Source organism: Lissotriton helveticus, chromosome 11, assembly GCF_964261635.1.
Source record: "Lissotriton helveticus chromosome 11, aLisHel1.1, whole genome shotgun sequence".
Lineage (NCBI taxonomy): Eukaryota > Metazoa > Chordata > Amphibia > Caudata > Salamandridae > Lissotriton > Lissotriton helveticus.
The window spans coordinates 55831017-55854531 of NC_136072.1; the positions used below are offsets into that span (position 1 = coordinate 55831017).

General features: G+C 41.6%; 1 protein-coding gene across 2 annotated transcripts in view; it reads left to right on the plus strand.

Annotated features, from left to right (window-relative positions):
* EIF4E2 (eukaryotic translation initiation factor 4E family member 2) overlaps positions 1-23515 on the plus strand; it is an 80239-nt gene that overhangs the window by 37341 nt on the left and 19383 nt on the right. The window contains exons 3-6 of one of the 2 annotated variants that reach the window (XM_078665839.1): positions 3935-4069; positions 5672-5776; positions 14493-14645; positions 22429-22565. In XM_078665839.1, the coding sequence (XP_078521965.1) occupies positions 3935-4069; positions 5672-5776; positions 14493-14645; positions 22429-22565 (530 nt within the window). The remainder of the gene's footprint in view (positions 1-3934; positions 4070-5671; positions 5777-14492; positions 14646-22428; positions 22566-23515) is intronic. The other variant, XM_078665838.1, reaches the window with a different exon arrangement.

The window sequence follows — 23515 nt, forward strand, 5'->3', positions numbered from 1 at the left end:
GACAGTTTGTAGATCTTGAGCAGGCAGATTTGTTTTAGTTTTGGATTTAGGCATGTAGATCCTAGGAAGTTGATCATAAGCTGAGGTTCCCTTCTGTGATCAGTGCTCAGTTTTCTTGAGTTACTGAACAGTGTTGTGAATCACCAGATCAGATGGACAAAATTTATTGTTATAGATACTAATGGAACTTTTAGAAAGATAGATATTATCCTTTGCCTCGCTGAAGAAGCTGTAGCTATGCACAGATGGGCTACACTGACCACGATGCACTACATGGACTACTGCGCCATGTTTCATCTGAAGACCCATTCTGAAGTCTCTTGGTGTATATAAACAAAAATGGTTCTGTCGGGTAAGAAACAGTTAATAATAAATGCTCTAGACGAGTAGCACTAGAATACAACACAACCTCTACACAAAAAGAATGATATATAATAGCTGAAAAAGTAACTCACTGTCGTTACTTATTAAACAGATATTTGACCAAATAGGTTCAAAAAGGATTGAGAGTGAGGCAATCAACTCAAATTGTTACTTTTTTATGAATTGCGTCATTCAATGATCTCCACAGTAGACTATGAGAAATAAATGCTGTCAACAGGAAATTTACACATAAGTGAATGTGAAGTGACACAAGTGCTTCTAGTGCTCCAATATGCGAACAATATGTGCAGGCATATGTACAGTTTGGCATATGTACAGTTTGGGAAGTGCGAGCTTTGATGATGCAGTGAATCCTATCCTTAGTCTGAAGGAATCCTGCAATCTCTGAACGTAGAAGTATGTCCACACTTCGACCCTAGCGGTGCCCCAATGGGTGGTCACAACGGGTCTTCCTCAGGACAGGAGAATGGGGGGGTGGGGGGTTGCCTCTAGATGACAGCCCTAGTACGGCCCGAAGAATGCTGGCCTTGAAGAGATGGATGGCTGAATCACCACCTCGGGGGGTCGAGAAAGTCTTGGCCTGGTAGGCGAGTCAATCCTTGGCCACTGTATGAGTGCAAAACCGACTTAAATCTGGGGAGAGACGGGCCGAAGTACAGTCTTCCATCTGGCATCAGTCAGAAGTCTCTTGGTGAGCACCCGTTTAATTTTAATCTGGTCACCTGAAGCGTTTTGTAACTGTGTTTATCTATTTTCTGCAACATATGCCTGTGGGATCTTTTTCTATTGACCATATCCTGTGGGAGAATTGCTCTCTTTTTTTGTAAAGCAAATCCTCAAGTAACATCCATTCCAGCACTCCACGAGGCAATCATTCAGCAGCAGTGTTATTGATCTTGATTTCTGAATATTGACTACTGATCGGTTAGGCTTTTCTCAATAACTTTTTATTTTACGTGCAATAGTCTACAAAAGGTCTCTTTTTAGTATCTTCCTCCTCGTTGGCAGCCTGCTTTCTAAGGGGCTTACATCTAAGGATGATGTAGTGCTATTTAAGTAAAAGTTAATTTTCTAAAAGATATCAGAAGTAAACTGCTATTGTTGCAGGTAAATACAATCTCCCCTTGGCACTTACTTAGGACAAGCTAATTTGTGCCAGCAAATTAAAATGGAAGTTTGCTCCATGGGGCATAAGCAATGTATCCTAGTGATACAGATCAAATAAGAAGAGAAATGTACGTCCTTCACAAAGGAGTTCCCATTGTATTGCGACTGCCTGTAAGTTGTATACATCCACTCTCTTCTAATGTTTTTTATTAGGTCTCACCTAGGCAGCACTTGCTCTGTCTCCTTGAGACATGCTATATTTACACTATGGCCATTATGATAATGGGGTAACCCAATAATAGTCTTGGACCTGGGTATCGATTGGTACGGAAAACAATGGTCCTAAACCTTTCTGTAGAAAAAATAAGTTTCACATATAAACTTCATTTTAATCAATTTAGGAGCATACATAATGTCAGCTCGCGGTAATCAAAACATTTGAGTTAATGTGCAAAAACCAATGCATTTCAATGAGGCATATATTTATTCACTCATAATTAAGCTGACAGTAGATATCTTACTGTATTAGCGAAAACCGTGCAGGAGACCAGAAAAGGTTGCTCCAGGGGAACATGCAGAAGGAGGTGCTCTGGTGAAAAGGTTGGATAAAGAAACTGGAAAAGTTCCCAAGGTGCTCAAAAAAAGGACGATTAAAACAATTAAATGTTGGACTGATCAGAAAATATCAGTCTAAATAGGCCTCGCCACGGTTGATCAAAAGTCCACAAGCTATTCGGCATATTTTACAATATTTTTAGAGATGTATCTTCACTTAGCACGGTGGGGTTAGGGGTTTTGTGGTCCAGGCCTCCATGGTGTGGGTATCGACGTTTTGACCCGATTTCGGGGCACAGAGGGGATTTTTGGGCCTCAGTCTACGGGTCTTCCTCAGGACAGAGATGGGCAACCAATTAGCGATGTGTGGTTTCCGTGTTCCACACCCGCAAGGTAATCCAGTGCGAAGGGGTCCTCTTACGGTCCATGATATCACTGGAGGCGTGGGTCCTCATCTGAAAAATGAGGGCAGTGTAATTTGATCTAATCCGTTCCAGGCCATTTAATGCAGCAACTTAATTGTCTTCTGACAGTCTCCTCTACCAGGCGATCCGAAGCCAGCACGGATCTCCTGGAAGAGGAGACGCCCACACCATTGTGGCCTGGACCACAAAACCCCCCAACCTCACTGTGCTAAGTGATGATACATCTCAAAAAATATTGTAAAACATGCCGAATAGAGTTTGTGGACTTTTGATCAACCGTGGCGAGGCCTATTTAGACTATATATATATATATATATATATATATATATATATATAAATGTATGCTGCATTGAAATTTATTGGTTGTTGCACATTATTAACTCAAATGTTTTGATTACCGCGAGCTGACATTATGTATGCTCCTAAATTGATTAAAATGATGAGTATATGTTAAACTTATTTTTTCTAAAGAAAGGTTTAGGGCCATTGTTTTCCGTACCGTATTTAGAATATGTGCATTCAATACGCTCATAGCTTCTGATTGGTTAGTTGGCCTGCCTTTCTAAATTCCTTTACTCTGGTTGATTAATACCGTCCATATGTCCCACCTTTGTGTGCTTGGTTCCCTCCCAGTGGGCATCACCAATTGGGTTTTTTAGTTGGCCATCTCTGGCCTTCAATTGCCTCCTCGCTTGCACCCCCTCCCTCATGTCATTGCTGCGGCCCTTCCTTCGCTGCTGCCGACCTGCACAACACTGCATTGACTTTTGTAGCAATCGTGTCATGCCACGCGTTCGCTTTAAACATCTAAAGCGCAGCGTGCCAATATTGTTACATAGTAAATAAACAGAAAAAAGGTGGCTGCACAACTTTTTTTTGTAAACAGAAAATAGGTGGATGCGCAACTTTTTTTTGTTCTTTTATTTATTGACCTTTGTAGCAATGGCGGTACGCCGTGCTTTAGCTTTAAACATCTAAAGCGGGGTGTGTTGCCATTGCTACAAAAGTTAAAAAAGGGGAAAAAAAACAAAGGCGAGCAAACGCCGCATTTCTTTTCCGTTTATTTACTTTTTTAGCAATGGCGGCACACCACGCTTTAGCTTTAAACATCTAAAGCTGAAGCTCAGTGTGCCGATGTTGCTACAGTAGTAAATAAACAGAAAGAAAGGCGGCCGCACAACTTTATTTCTTCTATTTATTGACATTTGTAGCAATTGTGGGCCACCGGGCTTTAGCTTTAAACAGATAAAGTGCGGCGTGCTGCCATTGCTACAAATGTCAATAAATAAAAAATAAAAAACGAGGCAGGCGCACCGTTTTTTTTTTTCCATTTGCAAAGCCAATAGCTCTGCATTTAACTAAAGCGAGACCTATTGCATTGCAAATGCTTGTTGTGGGTAGGTTTAGTTACTTTGTGTGTAAGGCTGGTTTTCAAGCTCACTGAGCTGCTGTGCATCCCACAGACTGCTGTTCCCGGTCCATCTGAACATCCTCTGCAATACAATTACACTTTCTGGTACTCCAGGCGAACACCGGGCAGGCCCACCAGTTCACAGAGCTACGAACAGAACATCAAACAAGTCGGCTCCTTTGCTTCTGTGAGTACTTTCTGTAACCTTTTCTTTCTATCAGACCCTCAGACTTTATCAGGATGACAGCCACTGGACCTCGGATTTAAAAATTGAACGCTAATACATCTAACATTTTTGATTTGGTGAGAGAACCTTTTATATAGAATTTTATTTGGGACACAGTTTCAAATTTATTTGTGCACCTAAGTGCAACATTTATGACGACGGAATCCTGTTTAGTGGCCATTTGCTCTTGGAAATCTCATTTTCCCTTGTAGAATTATTACTAGAATGTTAAAATTACTTTTAGCAAGCCTGCTCATTGAGTTGGGGTTGTGGACATTCCAGGGTGGCTCCATCAGCAAAATTAGTTTATGCCTACAAAGGTGCAAGTTTATGGGTAACAACAAACCTCTATGCAGGTAATAACTCACTCTTAAAAGAGTAATCCATTTGGTCCTGTAAAGAAAAAGAGTAAACCTTTGTAAGGTTATGAATGGCAAGTTATGAATGGCAAGTAAAAAATGTTAATTGATTTGGGTGCAAGAGAGATAAATATCATTTCGGGGCACGGGTACAAGAAAAATATAGCTCCAATGGAAAAATTCAACTTGAGCAAAATTTCTAAATTTAGATGGGCCCACTTTTCCATTTTGGAGTTCTTAAATGGATACATTTTTTTGTTCTCCTCTGAATCTATGACTAGTCACAAATTCCCATGTGTAATCTTGGAATTGTTTGTAAATTCCATTAACTTTAATCCGAGCATAAACATTTGCCCAGATTAATACATTTCTGACTTTCAGCAAGGTTGGTTAGTGACTGCATCTCCATTTTCTGTTCTTATACTTGTAGTATGCTTGATCATAAAAGGGGAGGGAGTACTATAGGAATATGTGAGTTTTTAGGACTTTGAGGGCCTTTATATGGTCTCATGTGAAGTAAATGATTCAAAGCAAGGCATGGTTGTGCTGATGAAGTAATCCATAGACGGTAACATGAACCCACCAGAGGAGAGGAAGTTGGACTATATTAACAGGGCATGCAAAGCAAATGAGCTTGGACCAAGTCAAGAGGTCTCTGTTTCAACTGTAAAGAGATTCAGTGGGATGCTATTACAAATTTGACTTGGACTCAAGGCAATAATTGACTGAAGGCAAAAAGTAAATTTTGGGATCAGTATCTTTTTCCTGTTCATGCACTTGCCAAAGTAGGATCTTGTTTTTTTCATGATGTCTGTGATACAGGGCAGGAATTGAGGTTCCACATTTATTGTTGGTGTTTTGTAGAGTTCAACCATAGACCTGTAGCCACTTTCGAGCAACCGCCAGCTATGTGGAGAGGGATTAGGTTGAATGGGACAGTTCTAAAACAACCATGACGCCTTAAATGGTAGTTTATACAAATTCTTAAAAATACTTGTTTTCAAGACGTACCAATTTATGTACACAGGAGCCTCATCTTTAGAGAATTAATAGTGAGAACATTTGTTAAATTATCAAATTGCCATCATCTTCATATTCCATGCATTATGTTTAGGCACTATTTGGTTTTCCTGGGATTATATCCATTTGTATTTTTTCAGTGCAATACATAATATTTATTTTTACTTGCTTATATTCTTTTAAGGTGGAGCAATTTTGGAGGTTCTACAGTCACATGGTTCGCCCAGGGGACCTGACGGGACACAGCGACTTTCATCTCTTCAAAGAAGGAATTAAACCCATGTGGGAGGTGAGCCATTTTAATTCTTCAATGTATGCCTTCCATGCTCACTCTTACAATAGTTCTTTAAGATACCATTAAATTCATGAAGTTTCTGATCTATGCAGACAATTAATAGGAGACTAGTGGTGTAGTTAGGTGACTTCTATGGTGAAGCTCTTCTGACCTACACAAAGGCAGCAAAGGAGGAAGGCTGGTTGGTCCCATTGGCGTTTAAAAAAACTGACTTGATATATCAATGAGTTATCCTTTTCTACCCTACCACATATCTCTGAAGTTACTGCTTCATGATTTTGGAAGGTTATCATGCACCTTCCTTGGTGTAGGATAAAAACAATATAACCATATAGGTTGCCCTTATTCCTCTCTAGGTAAAAGCCAAATTACTTTTCTAATTTCCCCCAAAGGTTTTTTTTTTTTAGTAGTCAGAAGGCATTTTTTTTTTTTACCTCCTCTTCTTTCACTCAGGAAAAAACACAAACAAAAAAAAGAGAAAAATGGAAGTGAACATCTGTGTTAACACTGCCCTGTCTTTATTGATGAATTCTCCCATTGGAAACATAACTGTATCATCAGTTTTCCATCCTTGTTCCTGGAGGGTAGCCATCTTTTTAAAGACCAGTGTGTGGAATTAAAAATGAATGAGATTAGGTGAAAATGTTGCCCTTCAGGAGCTTTTAGATTGCTTTTAGATTGTATCATTCCTGATCCCACAACGTTTGCCGGTTTATTAATCGACACAGATTTCTTGTAGCCATGTTTTTCATATGTCTTCCTTAGCAGTTGGTCCTCTTCAGCACCTCAGTGTCCAAGAATCTCTCTGTCATCCTTTGCTGAGGCCATATGTTCAAACTCCATATTTGTTTATTGCTCTGAATTGTCAAAGTCGATGTTACTCATAGCTACATTTCTTCACCGTATCTTGTTACATGACTACAGACGTTCAGTCAATATTGCATTTATGTCCTTCTTCCCATCCTTTGTAAAGCTCTGATATCCTTCGGGATCTTGTTCGTGCTATATAAAACTTTATAAATAAACAATTTAAGTTAATTTACATTGCATTTGTAACTCCAGCAAGTTCTCTTATAAGGAAGCCTTATAGAGACTGACCATCTCTTGTTGGACTTTATTCTCATATTTATCTAGTAGAGCAGACCATTAAGTTAATTAGGTCTATCAGAGGTTGAGATTTGTTATTATCACTTGTCTACTCCTTGTGTGCCTACAAAGGTCAATAAACATGCTTGCCTATTAATTTTCTTTTAACATTATTTAAGATACTTCGAGGGAAAAGGACCGGCTTCATGCCATCCTTGTTCTTTTTCATATGTGTATTTGTCCAATTTGTAGACTTCTACCATCCTTTGCATAGCTACCGGTGGTTGAATAATGAAAATGTTTCTTACTTACTGACCTGTAAAACAGGCACCTGACTGCTTTCTGAGATGATGGAGCAGCTTGCTTCCAGAAAAGGACAGTGTAAGACTGTTTGAATGCAGCTGCTGTCCATCATGCTACATTTCTTATTTGTGCATTTTTACAGACCAAGTTCAGAAAAAGTTGTGTTAAACATACATAATGGTTTAATGGTCTTTTTATTCTATTTGAAGTCAGGGGATAGATAGGAACTGCAATCCTTAGTTGAGTGGTCTTTAAAATTCATAACATTTATTTTTGTAGAGGATTTAGTACATGGGTGGATTTAGGTTTTCTCCATCTGTTATATTCACATGCTGAATCATTCTCATGCTGGGAGCCCCCATCCTAAAAAGCCTTAACAGTTTAATATAACTGAATGCTAGTGTAGGACTGATTCTTCAGAAGCATATTCACTCATCGTCCGGTACCCATACTCGGCTAATCATGATGAACGAGCTCTGAACTCCACTCGCCCAAGAGATCAAGTCGGCTGCCATTTTTCCCATATGTCTTGTTTGAGACTGTTCCTTTCCAGAGGTCTGCTGTTTTTACCTTAAAATCAGAAAAAAAACAGATGACCATTTCCAGGGATCTATCGTTAACATCCTCTCTGTGAAAACACTTAACCTGCTCACTGTCTCCTCCCAGAATTCTTTATTCTGTCTCCTGTTTTGGGCAGTTTGACTACCTCTCTTTGTATAATTTATGGGTGGTCACTATTGTCGGTTGAGCTTAATTGAGGATGTTCTATTGCACCACTCAGCTTCAGAAGTTTATTCGGAGCAGTCTTTCTTCTATTTCTATTTCATTGCAAGGCCAGGTGCAGTTTGTTGGGCCCCCAGGTCTTGACTACAGCTTTCAGCAATCCTGAGGTTTCGGCGTACTTGAGTGCTGCTCTGAGTTCTCACAGCTCATAATCAAGGTGTTCATGAGGGGATTGCTCAAGACTTTCCTTAGGGTACAAACTCCTCGAACTCCTTGGGCATTAAACACAGCACTGGCTCAACTCATGTACAGACCCCCCAGCGCCTTGAGACCCTTATGGTTGAGTAGTGCGCTATATAAATCCATGATTGATTGATTGATTGTAATTAGGCCCTTGATGTCAGTAACAGCAGATACATGGAAGCCCATCCATTTATAAGATTCTTGATAATCCACATAATCCAGTGGATAAAGTGTGACTTTCCTTTTGTAGAAATATTCTTCTCCAGAGTTTTGTGGTGGTAGCTTCTGATGGGTGTTCAGTTATGCAACTTAATAGAGTGTAATGGTTATAAATACAAAGAAAAACTACTTTTGGGCATTTCCCTGACAAAGAGATTCAACAGTTACATATAATTTTAATGAAAAGTATCTTATACATTTAATTGTAATATATGTAAGGAGCCCAACAAGGGTGCAAAGACTGTTTGTCTGTCTGTGATAATGCTATAATGGCACTGCCCAGATATGTATTTATTATTTACAACCATCTGTTTACAGTATTATTTAATTGTGTGATGGCCTGCCAATCTAGAGTCCAGAATAAGAGCTCATGAAGGATCCTTTGCTGGACCAGAAAAGTGTGTTATTTGTAACTACGGTTCACCAGCGTTAGTATCTTTCTTCATTCAGGTGGGGCTTCTCCTCTAGTTTTTGAGTCTCACCTTCTTTCACCCGGTAACTTATACACTAGTGTTTGGAAATCTGAACTTTAGAAAGAGTGAGATAAAAACTGTGATTTTGTTGGCTAAAATTTGGAATAAAGTTAATGAGCTGCTAAATAAATACCTTGAATGGCCATAATTCATATCAGTACAGCTAGCTGTTATGCCAGAAGCAACTTCCTGCCAGGGAATGATTCAAGCATGTGAATCTACGACAGATACTGTGCAGCATATGCTTGCTAATCAAGAAATAGCTGCATTTCATATGTAAAAGGGTCCCAGTGTAACCCAATGGAATCTAACGTAAAGAAATGAAGAAAAGCATTTCACGGTAAGAGTGTTTGCCTTGCTCTATGTGGAAGTTATGTGCTGAAAGGTGCCATCATACCCAGCATATCCAAAATTATAGGATGTCCTTCAGCAACTTTCAAAGTATTTTTTTATTTATTTATTTAGCATTTACATAGCGCAAACAGGACCCAATTGGGTATCGGAGTGCTTCACAGTTACATAGTATTAACTGTCGCAACAGTTCAATAGAGGAGTCATTTAAACATAACTAGAGCGAGTAAATATGATAGTCTAGGTAAAAACATTTCCAAACCAAATTAACCTGTGAACCTAAAGTATAAATATTATAAAATGAGTACACTCAAAATGTAAATGGAAAATAGACTGATTATACATTTTGCTGCAATAATGATATGCCACTGGCTGATTACTTAGTATCTTCTTGATAATTTGGATAGATCTGTTATGCTTATTTTGGGACTCCTATTGATTGAGCAGATTACATACTCTGCGGGATTATGCTACAATCTCTAAACATTATTTACAACAAGGGGTGGTGATGGACAGAGTCTCTGAATTAAGCAGAGTACTCTCACCCAGTCAAGAGATCAGGGCTAGATCCAACACCGTTTTTTAGCTCATTGCACCATCCCAGTTTCAGAACCTGGCTGTATGCAAATTAGTCTGTCCCTGGCCCAGTGCATCATGGGAACAGGGCAGACCAGACTACAAAAGCCAATTCTTACACTGGGAAGGAAACAAGCTTCCGGGGACCGGTTTCTGGCATTACAGCCGTCTTCGGCCCGGCTTGCTTGAATCCTGATGGTGCAATGAGCAAGGGACTCACATCTGAGTATACCCTTCCACGCTTAGGGTGGACAAAATTATTTACAACAAGGGGTGGTGATGGACAGTCTCTAAACAGACATCGATGTGTTTGATCTGCTATTGATTATGGTAGGAATTTGCTCATTGGAAAGATTTTTGTTTCTTTCTTGAAGACTGAAGGGGCTGGGATTCTTCTCATGTTTTGAGGAAGTGAATTCCAGATTCTAGGTGTAGCTCCAGAGAACGCTCTATCGTACGTTTTCTTCTAGAAGATCGGAGGTTTCAACACTAGGTCTCTGGCCCTCCGAGAAGGTCTTCCTCCTCCAGATATCTCAATTTTCTGAGCTAGTTACATCAGCGTTTTGTAGTGTAATGCAAGCCAGTTTGAGTTGAATTCTAGCTTGATAAGGCAGCCAGTGAGACACAAGAAAATACAAGGCAACTTCAACCTTCCAAAACTAAATATTAATTTAAGTAATAATTTGTATTTTTTTTTATATTGCATTATATTGGCATTTATATAGTGCTGTCTGTTCCTGACGAGACAGTGAAGCGCTTTGTGGATGCTTGCTGCTGTGAAGCATGCTGCTCGTTGAGATACTTGGAACAATAGAGGCATTTGCCATGCATATTGATTTACATGTTGTGATGCTGTTTATCACGCAAATGTTCCACCACTAGCTGTTCTGCACATCGTCGCAGAATGTCCTGAAGAGGATATGCTGTCTATCATACAGGCCATTGTTCAAATGATCACTTATTCAGCCGTTTGGAGTTAATGTAGGCAGCCTTGTAAGACGTCACTCAATGGTCACTTAAGGGACATTGACTGCATACACCTATCAGTGAAGTACCAAGTGGGGCCCACACAGGAGCAACAGAAGCCCAGGGGAATGTGCTTGGCCGGGGAACAGCCTTTACTACGCGGGCATTACCACGCACTGCCATTACTACGCTGCTTTTACAACGCAAGTCGTTTCAACGACTTTGGACAATGAATAGTTTAATTTTCTATTCCAACACCTTCCCTACTGTAACGTGGGCTGGAGTTGGTATATGAAATTAAACTATTCCACTATCCAGCCCTTACAGCGCAAGTTGGTGTAACGACTTGCGCTGTTGTAAAAACAGCGTTGTAATGGCACGCGTGGTGCTGACATACAACCGCTTGGCCATCAGAAAATACTATGTGAATTGAACCCAGGTACAATTCACATAGTATTGCACCATGGTAGCTTTGTGATTCTCACTAGGAGAAGGACTAGGTGCTGCATGCCGTGGCGACTCTGATCATGGATAAGGGGCCTGTCCGACCATGCTAGAGCCAAGCCACATTCAGTGCTGTCAAGCTTCCCGGAGCTCAGGAGGATGGCAGTTTTATCCTGCAGCTTTCTGCCCTTCAAGCACAGAAGGCATGTGACTACCGTCACCCAGGCAAGCGACCGAAAGCCGGGCACACACCAGTGGATCCTAAGGCAAGGTTATCACTCTCATAGCCTAGGGTGTGACAGTACCAGGAACTAAGAAAAACCAAAGGTGACGATGGACGGAGCGTTGACAATACAAACACTCACCCCCAGTCAACTGATCTGGGTTTAATCCATCCTCCGGTCCTCGGAAGCTTGTTTCCGGTCCAGGGAAGGCATGGCTTGGCAGTTCGGGGTGGACTGTTCCCATGAGGCACAGGGTCAGACTGATTTGCATATGGCCATGTCTGAACTGGGGTGGCAGAGTGGGCTAAAGAACGGTGATGGATTAAACCCAGATCTGTTGACTGGGTGTGAGTGTTTGATTGGTTCAGATGCTCCGTCCATCACCACCCGCTTTTGTACCAGAACCAGGAACTGCAGCAGCTCTGCCAGCCCATACTAACGGCAAGACAGTCCTTTACAAATGTGTTTAAGATAACATGACATTGTAGCCAACTAGCAAACTCCCAGTGTGAGTGTTCTGCAGTTCCAGAACTCGCCCACACACCACCATTCTTTGTAAAGTTTACAAATTGGTCTCAACAATAGTGTAAGAAATGTGGTTAATTTCGACTGATATGATGTAATAGACACATATTATGTAAGGTGGTGTCATTATTAATAAGGCAAGCATATTGGTTTTGTCAGTATATCACCAGATCAGTAAAGGCAGCAATAGGTTTTATTTTGCCTAAGAAATCAATACGAACAATACCACTAGGCAGTGTATTTTATAACCCATCATTGGTGTCAATGGGGGTAGTACCAACAGTTTGTTGCATTAATTATACTTTAAAACCTTGCATTGATAGCCATCAACACTGTTAGTAAAGAATTTAATTGAATCAAGTGTTCCAGAGTTTGTCTTTTATTTTCACAATGATGCCCCTTCAGTTTTAGTACTAGCCCCGATTTCTTATTCTCAATCCAGTCTGCTGTGCAACAGGAGGGAGCATACTTCACTTCAAACATATGACATATTTGGATAAGCGTATTAATTTATAAAAAATATAAACCTCCTTGTATAAATTAATATTTATCAATTAATTCAATTGTTTTTTAGTTATGTAAATTGTTTATCATCAAGTAAAAATTATTTGTTCATTGTTACTTAATAAGCTTCCCACCATATACACCTACAAACCCAGAAGCCCACACCTGAAATATAACAAAATGATATAATTATCACACAACTCCGACCAACACTATCTCGTTGCGTGTACCGCCCGACCATATGTCGGCAGTTCCGCACACCGAATTAGGATGCGCATGGTGCGGTTGCAAACTCCCATTTTTCAATGGGAGCTTGTGCGGCGGGTGGAAACCGCCTGCAGCACAAGCTCCTATTGAGAAATGGGGGTTTGTGAGAATCCCTGCACCGTGTGTCAGGTGCTTCAGGGATTTTCAGGGGGGCACCTATGTGCCACAACCGGAGGGCCAGGGGGAAAGGGGACCCTGCTAGAGGCCCCCAAATTCGCTTTCTGACAGCCTTTACATGTCGGACAGGCCGACATGTAAAGGCTGTCGGAAACCAGCACCATATTCCAGACAGCGAAAAAGACGTCCTTAAGGGATTATGAGCCCATTCGACTGCCCGACAGGCTCCTTGACTTAGTTTCCCATTCTATCCCCTACAAACCCAACAACCTGCTACAACACTGTAAATTACTTTTAAAGATTAGATTAAAAAATCATAATCTCTTAAATTTGCAAACTGTAATAAAATTAGTAACAATCATCCAAACAATCGTAACATATAAAATTAATATATAAACTAAAATAATTTTAAAAACGACATTTCTTACAACTATATTATTTAAAACGATGATAAAAACAACAATAGTCTTAACGTTATTACTTACCTAAAAACAATATTTCTGCATCACAATTTTTTTGCATCACTAGGTTTTTTTCTGATACTTCTTTCTCCCGATATTAAAAACTCAATAGTTTATCCAAACACCCCTTCTGGGCCGCAAAGCCTACTTATGTGTGACTTATTTAATATATAAGAGTAGAGTTAGTTCCTTTTAAAAGGGTTATTTTGACAGGTGTGGCTGTGGGCTTAAAAGTTGCGTCAGTCAGTCTACATAGATCGGTTTGAAGCCAAGTTTTCTTTGTTAACCTAGTGGATGGCACTTGTTCCAGTCTGCAGGAGGCATTTATCTTTCCATGCCATTGGTATATTTTCCTGCACGGTATACTATGGCACTAGAAACCTAAGTATTCCAGTTGGGGATTAGGCAATTTCACCATGCATTAGGGGTGCTGAGCACATACTGTAGAACTGGACAGCAGAGCCCTGGTGTGCAGATTTAACCAATCATCAAAAAATGGAAGTGATTCTGCGAAAGAGTGAGTTTTTCACAGTTTTGATTTCTCAATGTAAATTATGACCATGGGAAAGGTGATGATATATCCTCAAACACACAAAAGATGATGAGAGGAATGCTTGCAATAAGTCTAACCACTGGAAATCGCCCAGGCAGTATTCCAACCCATCATTCTTTTGCCCACCCTGCCACCTCAGTTTGGACCCAGCCGTATGCACATCAGTCTTGACCCTGCTCCATTCAGAACAACTCTGCCCAAACTGCCAAGCCAGGTTTTCCCTAAACCGGAACACAAGCAACCGGAGACCGGTTTTGCCTTCATTGGGGCTTTTCAGTCGGGTGTAGCTTGGTTCCTGTGGCACAGTGAGCAGATCCTGCCAATTTGTGAAAGCAGCAGCCTTACGGCGGATGGGCAGTAGTCACCGATTCCTCTGATGATGGCTCCACCAGCGATTAATCACTAGTTCTTGTTGTCTAGATAGAACTGGGGAACTGCAAGTTTGGCTGGCTATGAGAACTACCAGTTACATATGGTTCTTCTATCCCTTCCCACCAAACTGTAAATGACTACCTTAGTCACAAAAAGTATGAAACTGTTAATTCATTTTCTGGTAGTTTTTTATTGCATAGGGCTGCTGTCCTTTCAGAACACCGCACAATACAGAAAAATGCAATTTTTGTTTAAAACTAAATGATTTTTTTCCTTCTATTTCTCATCTTTCATTTTGCACAGGATGATGCAAATAAGAATGGTGGAAAGTGGATTATTCGCCTGCGAAAGGGTCTGGCCTCCCGGTGTTGGGAGAACCTGATTCTTGCTCTCCTCGGTGAGCAATTCATGGTTGGAGAGGAGATTTGCGGTGCTGTTGTTTCTGTTCGTTTCCAGGTGAGTCATACTACAGAGCTATTCACCATACTCTTTTTCCTTCCAAATATTTTGTGACTCATTTGTTTTGTTGGAAGGGAAAAAATATACTGATGTTATGGTATGCTACATTTGGAGCTCTATAAACCAAATGAAATGTGCAGACTTTGCATACTGTGATTAAACTTGCTTCTTTGGATAATGTGTCACTTTTTTATGGTGGGATCAAGTTTTGCTCATCCAGTATTTGCCAAATATTTCAGATGGGTGTTCTTTAGGCATTCATTGTAAGACATTTCCTTGATTCTAGCAGCTGAAGGGGGCGTGGGGCACCCTGGCAGGCTCAGAGGTGAGATTGCTGCTGTTCCCGATTAATTATGTCACTGGGTATTTGGTCTACAGGAGAATTTGACAGCCCAGGCCTCTATGCCTCCCACAGTACCTTGATTGAATAGTCAAGGCTAGCTCAAAGACTATGTGAAGGTTGAATCTAAGTGCAGATTAAAAGAGCAACTCGTTTATATGTACTGTAAAAATAGTAACAATACAATGCCACTGCAGTTCTGAGCTAATGCCGCTCTGTTACAAAACAAGAGAGAACAAACCGGACTGTGATCATCCTGCAGAAATTCAGTACCTGGATCAACACTGTCGCTAACTAATTTGTAACACCAGAAATCTTACAACTCTAAAATGTTTTGGGCAGACTGTAGGAAAGGGCAACAAGATTCTAGGACAGGGGAATCTGGTGTGTCAGGGCTTGCAGTCAGGAGTTATTTGACAAAGGAATAGACTTACTCTCCAACATTGGATCTTCCAAAGATTCAAATGCTTGTATAGTCCTGTTGGTCAGGCTGGGCATCCTCTGGAGGCAATCTTAATACACCTGTGTTTCTTTACACTCAGGTAATTTTGGCAATAGCCATTGACTACATACAGTCTATCCGCTTGATTATCTGACCCAAACTCTGGCTAATGAGGTGGAGAGACACAGAGCTTCAACTCCCCAAAGAGGTTGAGCAACTCAGATTTCCTGTAACAGACAGACTGACATTCTCATGCTCTGCTCTTAATTTATATCTGTTTTGTTCTAATAAATTGGGCATTCCAGGATGTTCCTTGCTCTCTCCCTGTCATTTACGGAAGGTAAGCCACTGCCACTTTTGTAATTGGTTGGGTGATCCTTAGGAACCTTCCAAATGGCCGATGCCCCTTCAAAAACACTGGGACTTTTCATGCCTTGCCAATCCTGATGGTGCTGGGAAGATTTATCATGATAACTGTTGGACTTGGCCCTTTTTGCAGGGTCATCCCTGAACTTTTTGCCTTCCTCCTGTATTTTGTCTGATCTGTTTTTGTTGGTTTTAGGACTGGGCACTTTACCACTGCTGATCAGTGCTAAAGTGCATATGATCTCCCTATTGTAAATTGATGTATGGATTAGTGACTCCATGATTGGCTGGTTTGTTTTACTTGTCAGACCCTCGTACAGTGCACTGAGTGTGCCTGGGGCTTGTAAATCCAAATGCTGCTGGTGGGCTTGCAGCACTGGTTGTGCCACCCAGAGAAGCAGCTTGTAAAGTGTGTCTCAGGTCTGCCATTGCAGAGCCTTTGTGCAGTCTGGCACTGCCATGCTGACTGGGCAAGTGCACCCACTTGCCATCCCTACACCTTCACTTTTCTTCATATCAGACACCCCTATGGTAGGCCCAAGGACAGGGTGCATTGTAAGTATAAGGTAGGACATGCCCTGGTGTGTGTGGCATGTCCTAATAGTGAATTACAGCCATTTTCGTGTTTCACTATTGCAAGGCTACCTATTATCCATAGGCCAGAATGGGCAGTTGGATTATTACATTTTATAATCCTGACTGGCTCAGGGAACATGGTAGAAATTTGAGTTTAGTATGCCTGAACTGATAAAATACATCTTTTAGTGAAGTTGATTTTAACATTCTGTGTTTTAAAATACCACTTTTAGAAACTATCCAAGCCTGCCTCTGCTAGGTTGTGTCTTCCTTGTCTGGACTTTGTGTGACAGGGGCTGGGGGATTCCAGGAGACAGGGTGAGTCAACCCAGTGGTGAATAGAGAGATCTGCATCTATATGGGAGGGAGGAGTTGCACCTGGGACCTGAATAGGGCTGTGCCTTACCTCCACAATGCTGGCTCCCCCCTCCTGTGGGACGTCTGATGTTTCTGCCCTGCACTGTGAAAGGAAAGAAGGAGTCATGTAAACAGAGTGCTCCAGAACTGGTTTGGACTAGGCAAAGGCCCCTCTGCCTCAGAGGACAAAGGATTTGGGGGTATAACTATTAGGACCCTGATCCCAAGAAGTTAGATCACTTTTGGACCAGAAGAAACCTTTTGCTGAGGAGAGGAACCTGAAAAAACTGAGGAGAGACTATCCCTAAGCTGAAGTGCTGCTTTGGGGATTTGCCTGCAGTGGTTGCCTGACTGCCAAAGAAAGGAGAAAGCACTTTGTGTGCTTTATTCAACTTGTAAAGGATCTCCAAGGGCTTGAGAGAAGAGCTTGACTCCTTCTGAAGTCTCAGGGACAACAAACTTCAACCACCAGCTCCCCAAGAGTTCTTTGGAAGTGCCTGCTGCTGTTTTGGGACTTTTGAGGGCGTGTGTGTCACAAGGAGCTGGAAGTACGACTCAAGAGGGAGAAGCGTGTTGCCGTCGCAGCCGCTGCTGTTATCATCGTGGATATCGCCGCTGTAGCTGTCTCATTGCACCGCATCTCAAACGTCCCGCAACCCCGAAGAAGCGTGTCGCAGCCGCTGCCGTCGCATCGTGGATGTCCCTGCTGTAGCTGTCGCATTGCACCGCATCAAGAGAAGCGTCTTGCAACGAGGAAGAAGCGTGACGCCGGTGCCGTCGCATCGTGGATGTCGCCGCTGTAGCTGTCCCATTGCACTGCATCAAGAAAAGCACCTCGCATCCATGAAGAAGCGTGCCGCCGTCTGAGCTGCTGTCGTCTCATCACGGAACAAGGGTGTCGCCGCTGCAGCGGACGCATCGAGTCGAGACTTCTCCAACATCGGAGAAGCGTGCCGCATCAGGAAGAACTTCACGTCTTTATTTCTTTGCACCGGATCTTTGCCGCATCTGCAGCTCTGCAACACTTTCGTTGTGGAAGCGTGACGCATCGTAAAGGTACATTGACTCAGTGTGCATTTTAAGAACTAAACAGAACTAAGCTAAACCTACCATTTTAAGTATAGTATTGTGGATTTTTGTCGTTTGTGGTCTTGTGATAAGTCTATATTAAGAATACTTATTTTTGATATAAAACCTGTGTGCTGTCCATCTGTAGTGTTGTCACTTGAATACTGTGTGTGTTCACAAATGCTTTACACACTGCCACTGCGAAAAGCCTGTCTGCTCGTGCCAAGCTACCAAGGGGGTGAGCAGGGGTTATTTTAGGACTGTACCCCCTTACCCTGACTGGAGGCCAGGGTCCCTATTTGTCACAAGTACCTACCTGTGCCAACTAGACACCCCCATATCTAACAATAACCCACTCGAGAATTGCCTACTGTGCCTTCACAGTTCATGTTGCTTGTCAAGGTAATCTAAAATTTGTTATTCCAGGAATAGGACCCTTAATGATCGACATACACGGAACTTGCACGTTCTTACAGAGATGTGATCTAGATTGGATTTATCTAAAACTACTGAAGTGGTACAGGCAGGAAAGCTCAGCAAATAGTGATGCTTGTGGTACCAAACTCAAAAGGATGGAGAGCTGACGTCCCCTCCGGATTCAAGCTTGTGACCTGCAGGATGCAAATAGATATCTTAAGCTTATTTGTCAAGTTGGATAATACAGTGAACTAGGGAACTGCTTTGCCTTTCCTTGGCTCTGTTGCTTTTGAAGGTGAATTCTCTTAGCAGATTTGCCTACATGGAGGGAAGAAAGGATTCTGAGGCTTGAGGTAGGATGTGACCAGTGTTGGCTAGGTGCTAGTTTAACTAGCTTTTGTTAGAAAAGCTGAATGAAGGTGTCAGACGATGGTGATTCAGAGAGGCACAAAAAGTCGATAATCAGAATGAGGTCTTTTGGGCTTTTAGAGCGGTGCATCATGAGGAGGTAGCCATCAGTGGGCAGGCAAAGTGTGGGACTTTAAGGAGCTGATGCCGTAGTCTAGCAGAAGGTTAAGACAGAACACTTGTCTGTTCATTAGTGAAACAGGACACTTGTCACTTCATAAAATAGTAGGTCTAACTTTTAATAGAACACTTTTCTATTACAGATATAGTAAGTTTGGAAACATATCAGTTTTACACTTTGTTACAGTGCAATTCAGAAGTGCATTTTTCACAGTACAGATAGAAGCTAGGCTGGTCTCAGTATTTCACGAGGCCATGCCATTTGTTTTATTGATATTAAATTAATAATGCAGAAGAGTAGTGTAAGAGGACATTAACATGATAAGCCTGTTTTTTATTTCTTTAAATAAAATCGACTTTAATTTTTTTATGAATCACAATTGGGATTTATGGTATGGATCTTTTCAATTTGACCAGTGTGGATAAGATTTAGAACTATGTAGGTGTTTGGTCCCTTCACAGTATGAGATTGGTTGAAAGACTTGAAGTTAAACCTAACATATGCAAAACAGCTGTTACAACGGATGCGTTACAATGCATGCTTTTACCCCCATGCCGTTACAATGCAAATGGCTTGCTACAGGGGGTATAAGGTGTTGGATTTAACTACAACACCTTCCCTACTGTTGCACACACTGGAGTTGGAATAGTAGATTATACTTTTCCAACATCCAGCGCACCTCGACAGCAAGTCAGGGTAAAAATGTGCGTTCTGATGGCATTCGGGGTAAAAGCATGCGTTGTACCGTCATACAACCAAACATATATGTTAACAAGTGAGTTCGAATTCAGTGTAGTTGTGTGATTGTGGTATTGTAGGTGTTGCTAGACTTGGATCCCTCGTATACGGTGGAGACGTCAGCGGGCAATGTATCTTGCATTGTCAAGAGATGTGTGCTATTTTAGAATGAAATGCGACTGACACATTGTCTGCTGTGCGTTGTTTTCTCTGGGAGGTCTTATGTGTTGAAGAGGGCAAGCCAGCCCAGGAGCATGTTGAAGTGCAGGCCACACTTTGGGTTTCTCTTATGGCTTGGAGCAGGTGCTGTCCTCAGCAGTCCTAGCTGGCACCCGTCCTCAGATTTCCAATTGTGGTAGCCAGGCTTTAGCTAGGCTTTGTGGCTGGGCTGCAGGGCAGAGCCCAGCTGGGCGGCTTAATATTGCTATGGGAGAAAAGAGCTGCCTAGCAGCAGCCGGGGCAAGTAGCGTTGTGTCCGGCAGCAACTCTGTTCGGCAGGGGACCAGGGAAAGAGCAGAGATTGGGTATAGAACTGCTTTTGCTGCTGGTAGCTAACCTCTTATCATTTAGAAATGTCTCTCTTACAGCTTGCGCACACTGCTGGAAATCTAGGCAAAGGCACAGAGTTTGTTTGATTTTCCTAGGGATCCACCCCAATCACTGACTTTTTTAGCCTCTTGACTGTAGACATTTACTCCCAGTGAAAGTGATGCCTGTTACAGAAGAATATGAGATTTGCCTGATGGTGGAATTCCTATCTGCATGACAGAGGGCTGTGGAGAGAAGTATAGTCCCAGCTCTCTTTATAATTTGGGATTGAAAAGCTGCCCAAGTGTCTAAAGAAGACAACCCCTTGCTAACTTCGAAAGGATACAGGACCCAAATGCTGTACTATGAAGCATGTGTGCCAATCAAATCGTCTCAGCTGGAGAGTGCAGAGGGCCCCCAAAGACACATGAAACGTCCTCCTTGAACGAGTAACCGCTCTGGCTGCTGCTCCACACCTCTCCCCTATGGTTAGAAAAACAAAATCTTATCACTATCTATGTAGCCCAGGGGTCACAGTTCTCCCTGACATAATTCTGAGTTTGCACCCTACAAAATGTGTAGGCCAAACGTTGGCTAGCCTTTTTACTCTCAGTGTAGTGCTGTTTTAGTCTCTGTGTTTATTAAACTCTCCATGTTTGGTATATGGTGCGGAAATCTGGCCCTTAAGGTGCTGCATTTGCTTTGGTGTACAAGTGGGGCAGTTTCCTCAGGCATCACGCCACAGACCTTTCTGTGTTCTAGGACTGTGTTGCATTTTCTCCCTATTCCACTGTCTTGGTTCTTTCTAATGCTTGTTCCTCTGATAAAACCGGGAAACATCCTTTACAACGAAACTTTTACAACGCAGTGCTATTACAACACAGGTTTTACGAACGAAAACCATTACAACGCATTGCGCTGGGGGGCGCTCTAGGATAGGGAATAGATTTAATTTACTATCCAACACCTTCCCTACTATCCACGGGGACTGGAGTTGGAATAGTAAATTAAACTATTCACTATCCAGCACCCCAAAGCGCTATGCGTTGTAACAGCATGCGTTGTAAAAACTGCGTTGTAACAGCATGCCTGGTAAAAGCATGCGTTGTAGTGTCATACATCCGATAAAACCTGACTGCTCAGAGCCACAGCTATCAAGGGTTGAGCTTAGAGTTTTCAAATGAACCTGAGTGGACCTAATACCGATTTGTGCCTTTATTAAACAGTGTGGCCCCACAACCACACCATAAATGAACCCCTTTCCTCAAGTGTAACTACTATAGAAACATCTGGTGAGTAGGTCTTGCATATTCCACTAAGTACCTCTGATCACGGTTCTTGTGCTGTTTGAAATCTGGCCACCTCTCAAGTTTTGGTGGATAAGCAACAATGGAATCCATGTGGGAAGCGCTCCTTTCTACTTTAGGCCCATCTTTGATTATCATGAACATCTCCTAGTAAAAGGCTAAATATGCTTTACAGCTATTTGGAAATCGTAGGAACTTCTTACACCCTGTGTATGAAAAGTCTATTTCTAGGTTGAATAAGTACCCCTTACGAAAGACTGATGCGTTGTTAATGCTACTGATTTTATTCGTGCCTGAGTGTAAATATTTTTGGCTCTTGTGAGCTAAATGGTGTTTCTGAATTTATTTATCAAATACTTTATTTCGGTTACCATGAACCATCAAAGTGTACATACAGTAATACAGTAAAATATATCAAAGAAATAAAGAAGATTGCACATGCTCAAGTCGGTTTAATTTTATTTCCCTATCTGTGGAACTGTAAAAAGTACACATTTAATTCCTCCAAATAGTCGATTGATACAAAATTGACTGAAAGACAGCGTACAAGTAATTAGTTATCCGGGGATTAAAACCTCAATCAGATTTAAAAACATTGTAAATGTGCAAATATATAATCCAAACAGTATTATTGCACAAAATTAGTGTGCAACATATTTCAAGGTGCTATCTCCTTTAGAATTTTGCTGCGCCTATGCCAAACAACTCGCATAATTTTTTTTATTTACGTTCTCAAAGGGGAAGGGGGCCCTTGGTAACATGTTACAGAATCGCAATTTGTGATTGATACTGACCAAAATACATTTTTCCGGTCGCATACAGCCCGATTCTACGCGTTGGGCTGTTTGCGACCAGAAAAATGTTTGATACATCTAACCCCTAGTTCCCACTTCGGTGCACTAGTATCATTAAGTCAGTTTTACTCAATTGTAGGAAAGCCAGCACCAGTCTGGGGCTTTTCCCAGAAAATGTGTGTATGTTCCTAGAACCTGCCTAAAAATAAGTGGATACAATGCAGGTTTTTAATGCTCACTAGCATAAAATGTATCAATTTCTTTACTTTAACGCTTAAAACTGAAACGTGATTTCTGTGTCTCGCCGGTGTTTCGTAGGAGGACATTATCTCCATCTGGAACAAAACTGCCAGTGACCAAGCGACAACCGCCAGAATCCGCGACACTCTGCGCCGAGTGCTGAACCTGCCGCCGAACACCATCATGGAGTACAAGACGCACACCGACAGCATCAAGTAGGTACATTCTGGAATATCAATCTTGGATACGGTAAAAAAAACTCTGGGTTTAGAGGCGTTCTATGACTCTCAGCCGCCCATCAGCTAGCTCCTGTGGCATCTTTTGCATGCTGCAGAGGAAACAAATGTGCATTTGCATAGGAGCTCCAATTCCTGCTGCAAAGACTGCATTGCCTCTCCAGGATGTGTTTATAATTAGGGCTTCTGGTTTTATGGTATTTATTTTATTTACATTTCCTTCTGTATTTATCCATGTTTTTTTGCTCATTTTATCTGTATTTATCCTTATTTATTTTGTGGTTGAAACCACAATGGGTATATTTTCAGGTTTATTTAACACATTTTTAATCCTGTTTGAATGCCCAGTGCTTTTTAAACCATTTATAGTGCAATACAGTCATCTGGAGTCAATTGCATTGTAGAACAGCGTGCACAGCTGTGCTGCTGCAGTTTAACCTTCAGTAGGAAATCTTTTTTTCCTTTTCAACTCCCCTGCATGTCAGTCTGCACAGCCATTGACCTAGCACGCATGACTGACAGCAGTGAGAATCTGCCAGAAGAAAAAATATTTTTCGTATTTTTCTATATTTAAAAATAAATACATACCAGAATTTTTTTTTCCTGTCTGTATTAACCTGTAAAAACTCTGGCGTGAGCCCTACTTATAATCGAGTGTTTGGTGCTGCTTTACAGGACCAATCCAGGGAATGTTTGCAAATTTAAAAAAGTAGGAAAAATTACTCTGGCTGCAGCGCAGAGCTCAGTCTTACTTTTCGTATATTTTCTGGGTGAATTAAGCCCAATATTTGTAACACTGTAACTTGGTCTTAAACCCTGTCTCGCTGTGATGTGAAATACCAAGTTTTATTTATAGATTTTGTTCTCTCCTGATCAGCGTGTATGCCATGCCAGCGCTGCATGTGACGGGTTAATTACATCCATCTGTT